At 48.2% G+C, this 12,193-nt stretch overlaps 1 protein-coding gene across 2 annotated transcripts in view; it reads right to left on the reverse strand.

The window, feature by feature from the left end:
* The window catches only part of EXOSC5 (exosome component 5), a 44,316-nt gene extending 36,291 nt beyond the window's left edge, over positions 1 to 8,025 (reverse strand). For both annotated transcript variants that reach the window (XM_060257934.1, XM_060257935.1), the window contains exons 1-3: positions 7,869 to 8,025; positions 3,511 to 3,624; positions 1,026 to 1,147 (exon numbers count right to left, since the gene is read on the reverse strand). In XM_060257934.1, the coding sequence (XP_060113917.1) occupies positions 1,026 to 1,147; positions 3,511 to 3,624; positions 7,869 to 8,016 (384 nt within the window). In that variant the 5' untranslated portion in view covers positions 8,017 to 8,025. The remainder of the gene's footprint in view (positions 1 to 1,025; positions 1,148 to 3,510; positions 3,625 to 7,868) is intronic.
* Between the last annotated feature and the right edge of the window lie 4,168 nt (positions 8,026 to 12,193).

Genomic DNA, 12,193 nt, shown 5'->3' on the forward strand with positions numbered 1-12,193 from the left:
TTTTATGGGGTGATTTGCCATTGCCTTCCCCAGTCATCTACACTTCCCCCCCAGCAAGCTGGGGACTCATTTTACCGACCTCAGAAGGATGGAAGGCTGAGTCAACCCTGAGCCGGCTACCTGAACCCAGCTTCTGCCAGGATTGAACTCAGGTTGTGAGCAGAGAGTTCAGATCACAGTACTGCTTTACCACTCTGCGCCACGGGGCCGCTAAGATTGGGGTAGTGGGGGGAGACTAATGGGGACGCAACTCTAAGACAATTACTACCGTGGCTGTTATGTCCAAAATACAGGTCTGGAAATGGACTGGTGGCTATAGGCAAAGAATTCTGGGATACCCCCACAATGCCCCACTAAAACATGCAACTAGTCTCTGAAAAAGTGAGCCGTGACTCACGAAGGTTCCTCCCCCGCCACACGTTTTGTTAGTCTTTAAGGCGCTCCCGGACTCTGGCTCTTTCCTGAATCTAGCGGTGCCATCAAAGTCAAAGCAAATACGACCGATGGCTACATACCGGGGTGGCCAAACTGTGGCTCAGGAACCACGTGTGGCTTTTCTACACATATTGTGTGACTCTCAAAGTCCCCACTGCCCCGTTGGCTGGCTTGGAAACGGCATTTCTCTCTTTAGATCACTTCTGTTGGCAGCTTGGAGAATGCATTTAAAGTTAAAGTTGCTTTTTCCCACCTCTCGCTCTCTTCCCTATCTATTTCCCTTCCTTCCTTCCTTCCTTCCTTCCTTCTTCCTTCCTTCCTTCGTCTGGTGTTCATGTCTTGTGGCTCTCAAATATCTGACGTTTATGCACCTCTTATGTTAAGCAAGCTTGGCCAGCCCTGTTCCATACAAAGAATTCTCGGATACCCCCCACAACGGCCCACTATGGAAAGACTAACGCGGCTACCCATTTAAAAGTATTTTCTTTCTGTGTTCACTCGCGCAAACATTCTTTAGGCTCGCCCTCCAGCAATTATACGCTCCGGGACCACACCGTCTTCCCAAACACCAAACATAGGGAAAAGGATACAGAACCAGCATCTGTAATGACCTGAAGTACTATCGTGATGGAGGAACGAGGATGCAGGGTCCCCAAGACGACCGCCTCACATGTCTTCTTGATCATCTGTTCCCGGCTTCTCTCGTAGACCCCTGGCAAAGGAGACAAAATGGGTGTGAGACCCCAAAACTTACACCCACCCTCAGGAGAACCCCAATCAGAGATGGTTCTCTTCATTTTACTGGGCTAAAACCAATAAAATGAATTTTAACAGGGATAAATGTAAAGTTCTGCATTTAGGTAGGAAAAATCCAATGCATGGCTATAGGATGGGGGAGACTTGTCTTAGCAGGAGTATGTGCAAAAAGGATCTAGGGGTCTTAGGGGACCATACGCTGAACATGAGTCAACAGTGTGATGCGGTGGCTAAAAAGGCAGATGCGATTTTGGGTTGTATCAACAGAAGTCTTGTGTCTAGATCATGTGAAGTGATGGTATCGCTTTACACTGCTCTAGTAAGATCTCACCTGGAGTATTGTGTTCAGTTTTGGGCACCACATTTTAAGAAGGATATGAACAAGCTGGAACGGGTCCAGAGGAGGGCAAAGAAGATGGTGGGGAGTCTGGAGACCAAATCCTATGAAGAAAGGTTGAAGGAGCTGAGCATGTTTAGCCTGGAGAGGAGGCGGCTGAGAGGTGATAGGATCACCACCTTCAAGTACTTGAAGAGCTGTCATCTAGATGATGGGGTGGAATTGTTTTCTGTGGCCCCAGAAGGTCAGACCAGAACCAGTGGGTTGAAATTAAATCAAAACAGTTTCCGGCTCAACATTAGGAAGAACTTCCTGACCTTTAGAGCGGTTTCTAAGTGGAACAGGCTTCCTCAGGAGATGGTGGGCCCTCCTTCCTTGGAGGTTTTCAAACAGAGGCTGGATGGCCATCTGACAGCAATGCGGATCCTGTGAATTTAGGTGGAGGTATTTGTGAGTTTCCTGCATTGTGCAGGGGGTTGGACTAGATGGCCCTGGAGGTCCCTTCCAACTCTATGATCTTCAAAAGCTAATTTCTTAAGCACTCAGGGCTTTGAAGCACACACACGTCTGCCTCTAACTTCAACCATTCCGGAGAGATCGGCAACGTTTTCAAAATCTCTTTTGTCGCCACCGAGATCCTTTTTGTTTCTTAATTTAATTATTCACAGAAAAGCCAGACTCCCCAGAGATTTCACAGCAGCGGGGAAAGAAAATCTCAGCGGGGTGAGGGAGAGGGAGAAGGGAGGAGCGGAGAGAAAAAAATTTCTTCGCAAGCACCCTGCGGAGCGAACAAGCGCTCCAGATGGCATCGCGGCGGGATTCCAGATGGCCCGTGCGGTGGCGGAGATAACACTTCGTATCACCTTTTGATTACGCTCCTTCTCGGTGGGCGGGTGGGGCGAAAGGCAGCCATGCATGGCAAATCTAAATTAGGAGGAGGCAGGGAGGTGCCAACGCCTCCGTTGCTGACATCTCAATTGAAAGGCATTCTTTCGTTAACGGTATTGACGTTTTGGAAGGGATGAGGACAATTCATCTGGGACGCGAAGGAGGCGTAGAGGGGGAAGAAAGGATGACCCTGGGGAGGTGCTGCAGCGCAGCACACGGAACGCACAGGGGAAAGTCCAAGGCTCGAACGCTGCATTAGCTGCAGTGAGCGTTTCCTTGTCTGGTCAGCTCAGCAGTCCTGGGGTGTTAATGAACCCCATTTCCCCCCTGGCTAGACAGTCACTCTGCCTTAAGAACAGAAGAGAAGCCCTGTTGGATCAGGCCAATGGCCCATCCAGTCCAACACTCTGTGTCACATAAGAGAAGCCATGTTGGATCAGGCCAATGGCCTATCCCACCTGGTGGGAAGGGCGGGATATAAATCTCAGATAAAAAATTAAAAAAAAAAAAACCATAAGAGAAGCCCTGTTGGATCAGGCCAATGGCCCATCCAGTCCAACACTCTGCATCACATTAGAACATAAGAGAAGCCATGTTGGATCAGGCCAATGGCCCATCCAGTCCAACACTGTGTCACATAGTGGCCAATATATGTATGTATATATACATATATACAGACACACACACAAATATACATGCGTACATATATACACACACACAAACATATATATATACTGTGGTTAATAGCCACTGATGGACCTCTGCTCCATATTTTTATCCAATCCCCTCTTAAAGCTGGCTATGCTTGTAGCCGCCGCCACCTCCTGTGGCAGTGAATTCCACACGTTAATCACCCTTTGGGTGAAGAAGAACTTCCTTTTATCCGTTCTAACCCAACTGCTCAGCAACTCCTACGAGAGCTATGGCTGACCTAAGGCCATTCCAGCAGGTGCAAGTGGAGGAGTGGGGAATCAAACCTAGTTCTCCCAGGTAAGAGTCTGCACACTTAACCACTACACCAAACTGGCTGTGTAGAGCTTCCATGCTTCCAAGACAAGATTATTATTCTTTACATTGAACCCTGTATTTGTTACCTGGCAGCCCAATTTTGGGCTTCAGCAGCACTTCCAAGGTAGCTTTGTCATAGATCTCCTTGCTAACTTTGACTTCCGTAGGTCCGTAGACACCCACTACCACAGATGTTTCCCCTAGAAGCAAGCAGAAACAGGAAAGTGGGCGGGTGTAAGCATATTTGAACTCCATCCCTTGCCCATGGTGGCGGGGGAGGAGAAGGAAGGGTACAGACACTGAATTCCTATCTATATTAGAAGTAGGAAACCAGCCAGGGAGGCAGTGGGGCCCTTGGATGACCATGGGGTAAAAGGATTACTGAAGGGGGATAGGGAAATGGCTGAGAAGCTGAATGAATTTTTTGCCTCCGTCTTCACTGTGGAAGATGAGAACTTTTTGCCCGCCCCAGAACCACTAATTTTGGAAGGGGTGTTGAAAGACCTGAGTCAGATTGAGGTGACAAAAGAGAAGGTCCTACAACTGATAGACAAATTAAAAACTAATAAGTCACCGGGTCCGGATGGCATACATCCGAGAGTTCTGAAAGAACTCAAAATTGAACTTGTAGATCTTCTAACAAAAATCTGTAAACTTTCATTGAAATCTGCCTCCGTTCCTGAGGACTGGAAGGTAGCAAATGTCACCCCCATCTTTAAAAAGGGTTCCAGAGGAGATCCGGGAAATTACAGGCCTGTCAGTCTGACTTCAATACCGGGAAAGTTGGTAGAAACCATTATCAAGGACAGAATGAGTAGGCACATTGATGAACATGGGTTATTGAGGAGGACTCAGCATGGGTTCTGCAAGGGAAGATCTTGCCTCACTAACCTGTTACATTTCTTTGAGGGGGTGAACAAACATGTGGACAAAGGAGACCCGATAGATGTTGTTTACCTTGACTTCCAGAAAGCTTTTGATAAAGTTCCTCATCAAAGACTCCTTAGAAAGCTTGAGAGTCGTGGAGTAAAAGGACAGGTCCTCTTGTGGATCAAAAACTGGCTGAGTAATAGGAAGCAGAGAGTGAGTATAAATGGGCAGTCTTCGCAGTGGAGGACGGTAAGCAGTGGGGTGCCGCAGGGCTCAGTACTGGGTCCCATGCTCTTTAACTTGTTCATAAATGATTTAGAGTTGGGAGTGAGCAGTGAAGTGGCCAAGTTTGCGGATGACACTAAATTGTTCAGGGTGGTGAGAACCAGAGAGGATTGTGAGGAACTCCAAAGGGATCTGTTGAGGCTGGGTAAGTGGGCGTCAACGTGGCAGATGCGGTTCAATGTGGCCAAGTGCAAAGTAATGCACATTGGGGCCAAGAATCCCAGCTACTAATACAAGTTGATGGGGTGTGAACTGGCAGAGACTGACCAAGAGGGGTCGTGGTAGATAACTCACTGAAAATGAGTCGTGGTAGATAACTCACTGAAAATGGCCAAGTGCAAAGTAATGCACATTGGGGCCAAGAATCCCAGCTACTAATACAAGTTGATGGGGTGTGAACTGGCAGAGACTGACCAAGAGGGGTCGTGGTAGATAACTCACTGAAAATGTCAAGACAGTGTGGGATTGCAATAAAAAAGGCCAACGCCATGCTGGGAATTATTAGGAAGGGAATTGAAAACAAATCAGCCAGTATCATAATGCCCCTGTATAAATCGATGGTGCGGTCTCATTTGGAGTACTGTGTGCAGTTCTGGTCGCCGCACCTCAAAAAGGATATTATAGCATTGGAGAAAGTCCAGAAAAGGGCAACTAGAATGATTAAAGGGCTCGAACAGGGCTCGAACAGGGGCATTATGATACTGGCTGATTTGTTTTCAATTCCCTTCCTAATAATTCCCAGCATGGCGTTGGCCTTTTTTATTGCAATCGCACACTGTCTTGATATTTCCAGTGAGTTATCTACCACGACCCAAGATCTTTCTCTTGGTCAGTCTCTGCCAGTTCACACCCCATCAACTTGTATTTGTGGCTGGGATTTTTGGCCCCAATGTGCATTACTTTGCACTTGGCCACATTGAACCGCATCTGCAACGTTGACACCCACTCACCCAGCCTCAACAGATCCCTTTGGAGTGCCTCACAATCCTCTCTGGTTCTCACCACCCTGAACAATTTAGTGTCATCTGCAAACTTAGCCACTTCACTGCTTACTCCCAACTCCAGATCATTTATGAACATGTTAAAGAGCATGGGACCCAATACTGAGCCCTGTGGCATTCCACTGCTTACCATCTTCCACTGCGAAGACTGCCCATTTATACTCTGTTTCCTACTAATTATCCAGTTTTTGATCCACAAGAGGACTTGTCCTTTTACTTTATGACTCTTGAGCTTACTAAGGAACCTTTGATGAAGAACTTTATCAAAAGCTTTCTGGAAGTCAAGGTAAACAACATCTATTGGATCCCCTTTGACCACATGTTTGTTCACCCCCTCAAAGAACTCTAACAGGTTAGTGAGGCAAGATCTTTCCTTACAGAACCCATGCTGAGTCTTCCTCAATAACTTGTGTTCATCAATGTGCCTACTCATTCTGTCCTTGATAATGGTTTCTACCAACTTTCCTGGTATTGAAGTCAGACTGACTGGCCTGTAATTTCCTGGATCTCCTCTGGAGCCCTTTTTAAAGATGGGGGTGACATTTGCTACCTTCCAGTCCTCAGGAACGGAGGCAGATTTCAATGAAAGATTACATATTTTTGTCAGGAGGTCCACAAGTTCACCTTTGAGTTCTTTCAGAACTCTTGGATGTACGCCATCTGAACCTGGTGACAGTTTTTAATTTATCTATCAGTTGTAGGACCTCCTCTTTTGTCACCTCAATCTGACTCTCTAAGCTGAGAGTCTCTAAACTGTTCCCTCTAAGCTGAGTTAGCATGAGCTAGCTCACAGATTTTTAGCCTCCAGCTCACACATTTTTGTCTTCGCTCAGGAAGGATGACCCCAGAGCAGAATAATTTACACAGTAGCTCACAACATTAATGCCAGTAGCTTACAACTTTAAAACCAGTAGCTCACAAAGTAGAATTTTTGCTCACAGCACTCTGCAGCTTCGAGGGAACATTGCTTACCAGGGGTGGAATTCTAGCAGGAGTTCCTTTGCATATTAGGCCACACACCTCTGATGTATCCAATCCTCCAAGAGTTTACAAAAAAGAGCCTTGTAAGCTCTTGGAGGATTGGCTATTTCAGAGGGGTGTGGCCTCACATGCAAAGGAGCTCCTGCTAGAATATCACCCCTGCTACTTACTGTTTTATAAGAGCCCCGTGGCGCAGAGTGGTAAAGCTGCAGTACTGCAGTCTGAACTCTCTGCTCATGACCTGAGTTCGATCCCGGCGGAAGCTGGGTTCAGGTAGCCGGTTCAGGTTGACTCAGCCTTCCATCCTTCCGAGGTCGGTAAAATGAGTACCCAGCTTGCTGGGGAGGGGAAAGTGAAGATCAGGAGTGGCCAACGGTAGCTCTCCAGATGTTTTCTGCCTACGACTCCCATCAGCCCCAACCATTGGCCATGCTGGCTGGGGCTGATGGGAGTTGTAGGCAAAAAACCATCTGGAGAGCTACCATTGGCCACCCCTGGTGTAGATGACTGGGGAAGGCAATCGCAAACCACCCCAAAAAAAGTCTGCTGTGAAAATGTGAAAGCAACGTCACCCCAGAGTCAGAAATGACTGGTGCTTGAACAGGGGACCTTTCCTTTTTACTTACTGTTTTAGACTCTCAGTATATATACTATGTGCCCAACAGAGCTGCCACTTATAACTTATTGTGAACTATCAAACTATTGTTCACACTGATTTGGTTCGAACTGTGGTTTTATACCGTTTTTAGAATGTCTTATCTGCCCTGAGCCTGCTTTTGGGAAAGGGCAGAATATTGATTGCTTAAAATCAAAGGAGTCCCCAGCTTGCTGCGGGGGAAGTGTAGATGACTGGGGAAGACAAGGGCAATGAAAAGTAAAGGTAGTCCCCTGTGCAAGCACCAGTCGTTTCCAACTCTGGGGTGACGTTGCTTTCACAACGTTTTCACGGCAGACTTTTTACGGGGTGGTTTGCCACTGCCTTCCCCAGTCATCTATGCTCCCCCCCCCCCCAGCAAGCTGGGTATTCATTTTACCAACTTCGGAAGGATGGAAGGCTGAGTCAACCTCGAGCCAGCTACCTGAAAACCCAGCTTCCACCGGGGATCGAACTCAGGTCGTGAGCAGAGCTTAGGACTGCAGCATTGCAGCTTTAACACTCTGCATCACGGGGCGCAGAGTACTGCAGTCCTAAGCTCTGCTCACGATCTGAGTTCGATCCCCGGCGGACTTTCTGGGTCTGCTTAACTTGGGGGGGACCAGGGAGGAGAGAGGAGAGGAGCCAGCCGGGCTGGCTGAAGAAGGCTGACCCTGCATCCAAGACGCGGAGCCGTCGGGCCGGGAAAGCAGCCCCTGCTCGCATACGATCCGGCGCAGCGCCGGCAGATCGCCGGAATCGAAGCGCTTCTGCTCCCGCTCCATCCTTCCCTCTCCCACCCACGTGGCTCCCCTGAACATTTCCGGATCCGGGTCCTGCCAGGCCGTTGGGCGACGGGGCATTCAGTCCCGCCTCCTCTTAAAGGCACACGCGCCTCGACGCTGCTGCAAAGGGAAAGGGGGTTGCCTTTATCTTGTATTGGCTTTTACGCTTCTGGAGAGATCTTCCTGTCCCTAGGCTATATGGAAATATTGTTGTCTCTCTCTGTTGTTTGGTTTGGTTTTGTCTGTTGGAAAAAAAATTGTAATAATAATATTTTTGTCTTCATTAAATTATTAATTTAATTTTTTTAAGCGCTCTGAAATCAGCCTAATCACAAACTAGCTTAACATGAGAGCCACATAGAATAAATCCTAGACTCCTAGAGTTGGAAGGGACCTCTAAGTCATCTAGTCCAACCCCCTGCACAATGCAGGAAACTCACAAACACCTCCCCCTAAAATTTAGAGCCTAAATTCACAGGATCTGCATTGCTGTCAGATGGCCCTTTAGCCTCTGTTGAAAAACCTCTAAGGAAGGAGAGCCCACCGCCTCCCAAGGAGGAAGCCTGTTCCACTGAGGAACCGCTCTAACGGTCAGGAAGTTCTTCCTAATGGCAGAGAGCCGCAAAACATGAACATGAAGGAAGGAAGGAAGGAAGGAAGGAAGGAAGGAAGGAAGGAAGGAAGGAAGGAAGGAAGGAAGGAAGGAAGGAAGGAAGGAAGGAAGGAAGGAAGGAAGGAAGGAAGATGGAGGAGGGAGGGAAAGGTGGAAAGAAAGCAACTTTAACTTGTAATTCATTCTCCAAGCTGCTGACTGACTTGGCAACGTGTTTTCAAGAGAGAAATGCCTTCTCCAAGGTGGCCGACGGGGCAGTGGGCGCTTTGAGAGCCACACAATATGTGTGGAAGAGCCACATGTGGCTCCTGAGCCGCAGTTTGGCCACCCCTGCTCTACGCTTTTCTTCCCTGGGACTTGAGTCGATCTGCTGCGCTCCAGAAACAGAATCCAACAGAAATCCACAAGGACCTTTCAAGATCAACCAGATTTATTTCTGTAGCGGCTTGCAGAAGCTCAGCTGTATACCACAGAGTGTAGATCCATAGGAAACGTCTTGACATTTATTTATAATTAGAGTGACTTACGCTTCTACACTTGTAAGATAATGCAGCTTCAATGCATTTCAGAAACTATTTGCAAGTGGATTTTGCCATTTCAAAATGGGAAATGGAATCTAGAGATGGTGTGGAAGAGGAAAGAGGGGATTGGATAAACATCTGGAGCAGAGGTCCATCAGTGGCTATTAGTCACAGTGTATTGTTGGAACTCTGTCTGGGGCAAGTGATGCTCTGTATTCTTGGTGCTTGGGGGGGGGCACAGTGGGAGGGCTTCTAGTGTCCTGGCCCCGCTGGTGGACCTCCTGATGGCACCTGGGGTTTTTTGGCCACTGTGTGACACAGAGTGTTGGACTGGATGGGCCACTGGCCTGATCCAACATGGCTTCTCTTCTGTTCTGATGTGACACAGAGTGTTGGACTGGATGGGCCATTGGCCTGATCCAACATGGCTTCTCTTATGTTCTTAAGTGACAAAGAGTGTTGGACTGGATGGGCCACTGGCCTGATCCAACATGGCTTCTCTTCTGTTCTGATGTGACACAGAGTGTTGGACTGGATGGGCCATTGGCCTGATCCAACATGGCTTCTCTTATGTTCTTAAGTGACAAAGAGTGTTGGACTGGATGGGCCACTGGCCTGATCCAACAGGGCTTCTCTTCTGTTCTGATGTGACACAGAGTGTTGGACTGGATGGGCCACTGGCCTGATCCAACATGGCTTCTCTTCTGTTCTGATGTGACACAGAGTGTTGGACTGGATGGGCCATTGGCCTGATCCAACATGGCTTCTCTTATGTTCTTAAGTGACACAGAGTGTTGGACTGGATGGGCCACTGGCCTGATCCAACATGGCTTCTCTTATGTTCTTAAGTGACAAAGAGTGTTGGACTGGATGGGCCACTGGCCTGATCCGACATGGCTTCTCTTATGTTCTTAAGTGACAAAGAGTGTTGGACTGGATGGGCCATTGGCCTGATCCAACATGGCTTCTCTTATGTTCTTAAGTGACAAAGAGTGTTGGACTGGATGGGCCATTGGCCTGATCCAACATGGCTTCTCTTATGTTCTTAAGTGACAAAGAGTGTTGGACTGGATGGGCCACTGGCCTGATCCAACAGGGCTTCTCTTCTGTTCTGATGTGACACAGAGTGTTGGACTGGATGGGCCACTGGCCTGATCCAACAGGGCTTCTCTTCTGTTCTGATGTGACACAGAGTGTTGGACTGGATGGGCCACTGGCCTGATCCAACAGGGCTTCTCTTCTGTTCTTATGTGACACAGAGTGTTGGACTGGATGGGCCATTGGCCTGATCCAACATGGCTTCTCTTCTGTTCTTAAGTGACACAGAGTGTTGGACTGGATGGGCCACTGGCCTGATCCAACATGGCTTCTCTTCTGTTCTGATGTAAGAGACCTTAGCATAGAGTGCACCTTCCAAAGCATCCTTTTTCTCCAGGGGAACCGATCTGTGTCACCACCAGATGAGATGGAATCCCAGGAGATCTCCAGCTACCACCTGGAGGTAGAACAAGGTGGATAACCGTGTTAGTCTGTAGCAGGAGAAAAGAGCAAGAGTCCAGCAGCACCTTAAAGACTGGCACAATTTGTAGCAGGGGAGGAGCTTTCGGGAGTCACTGCTCATTTCTTCAAGACGGGTAGCTGTGTTAGTCTGCAACAGGGGAAAAGAGCCAAGAATCCAGTAGCACCTTCAAGACGACACTATTTGCGGCAAGAGAGAAGCTTTCAGGGATCACTCACTGCCCACTTCTTCAAATAGATTTAGATGGGAAAAGAGGAAGCAGGAGCACCTTAAAGAATAACAAAACGTCTGGCAGGGTGTGAGCTTTCGGGCATCACTGCTCTCCTCTTCAGACTGTATCTCAGACGTGAAAGTTCCTCCCCTGCTACGAATGTTGTGGGCTACTCAGGCGTTCCTGGACTCCTGCTCTTTTCTCCTACACCTAGAGGTTGGCAAACCAATCCCTGTAGTGATTTTGGCCCAGTCGCTCTTTCACACACACACGCTCACACACAAACACCCTTTCCACCTAGCCTACCTTGGTGGACTGTCGTGAGGCTGCCACGGAGGCGGGGTGGGGTGGGGGTGCCTCTCTCTCGTGGGTAGGGTTGCCAGCCTCCAGGCAAGGCCTGGAGATCTCCCGCTTTGACCACTGATCTCCAGCTGGCAAAGATTTTTCTTTTGAGGATATAATAAACAAATTTTTAAAAAAGAAAAGAAAAAGAAAGTATTCCATAAAACAGAGAACCAAGGAGCAGTCATACAATTATACTGAAGAGCATCCAGTGACAATACATTCTATTGACTGATTCTACTGTAGGAAGAAGGAGGTGGTGGCGGCTACAAGCATAGCCAGCTTTAAGAGGGGATTGGATAAGAATATGGAGCAGAGGTCCATCAGTGGCTATTAGCCACAGGGTATATATGTGTGTATATGTATGTATGTGTGTGTGTGTGTGTATGTATGTATGTACACACACGCATATATTGGCCACTGTGTGACACAGAGTGTTGGACTGGATGGGCCATTGGCCTGATCCAACATGGCTTCTCTTCTGTTCTTATGTGACCCAGAGTGCTGGACTGGATGGGCCATTGGCCTGATCCAACAGGGCTTCTCTTCTGTTCTTATGTGACCCAGAGTGTTGGACTGGATGGGCCACTGGCCTGATCCAACAGGGCTTCTCTTCTGTTCTTATGTGACTCAGTTGGACTGGATGGGCCATTGGCCTGATCCAACAGGGCTTCTCTTCTGTTCTTATGTGACTCAGTTGGACTGGATGGGCCATTGGCCTGATCCAACAGGGCTTCTCTTCCGTTCTTATGTGACCCAGAGTGTTGGACTGGATGGGCCTTTGGCCTGATCCAACAGGGCTTCTCTTATGTTCTTATGTGACCCAGAGTGTTGGACTGGATGGGCCTTTGGCCTGATCCAACATGGCTTCTCTTCTGTTCTTATGTGACACAGAGTGTTGGACTGGATGGGCCATTGGCCTGATCCAACAGGGCTTCTTATGTTCTTATGTGACACAGAGTGTTGGACTGGATGGGCCATTGGCCTGATCCAACAGGGCTTCTCTT

Source organism: Heteronotia binoei, chromosome 17 (assembly GCF_032191835.1).
Source record: "Heteronotia binoei isolate CCM8104 ecotype False Entrance Well chromosome 17, APGP_CSIRO_Hbin_v1, whole genome shotgun sequence".
NCBI lineage: Eukaryota > Metazoa > Chordata > Lepidosauria > Squamata > Gekkonidae > Heteronotia > Heteronotia binoei.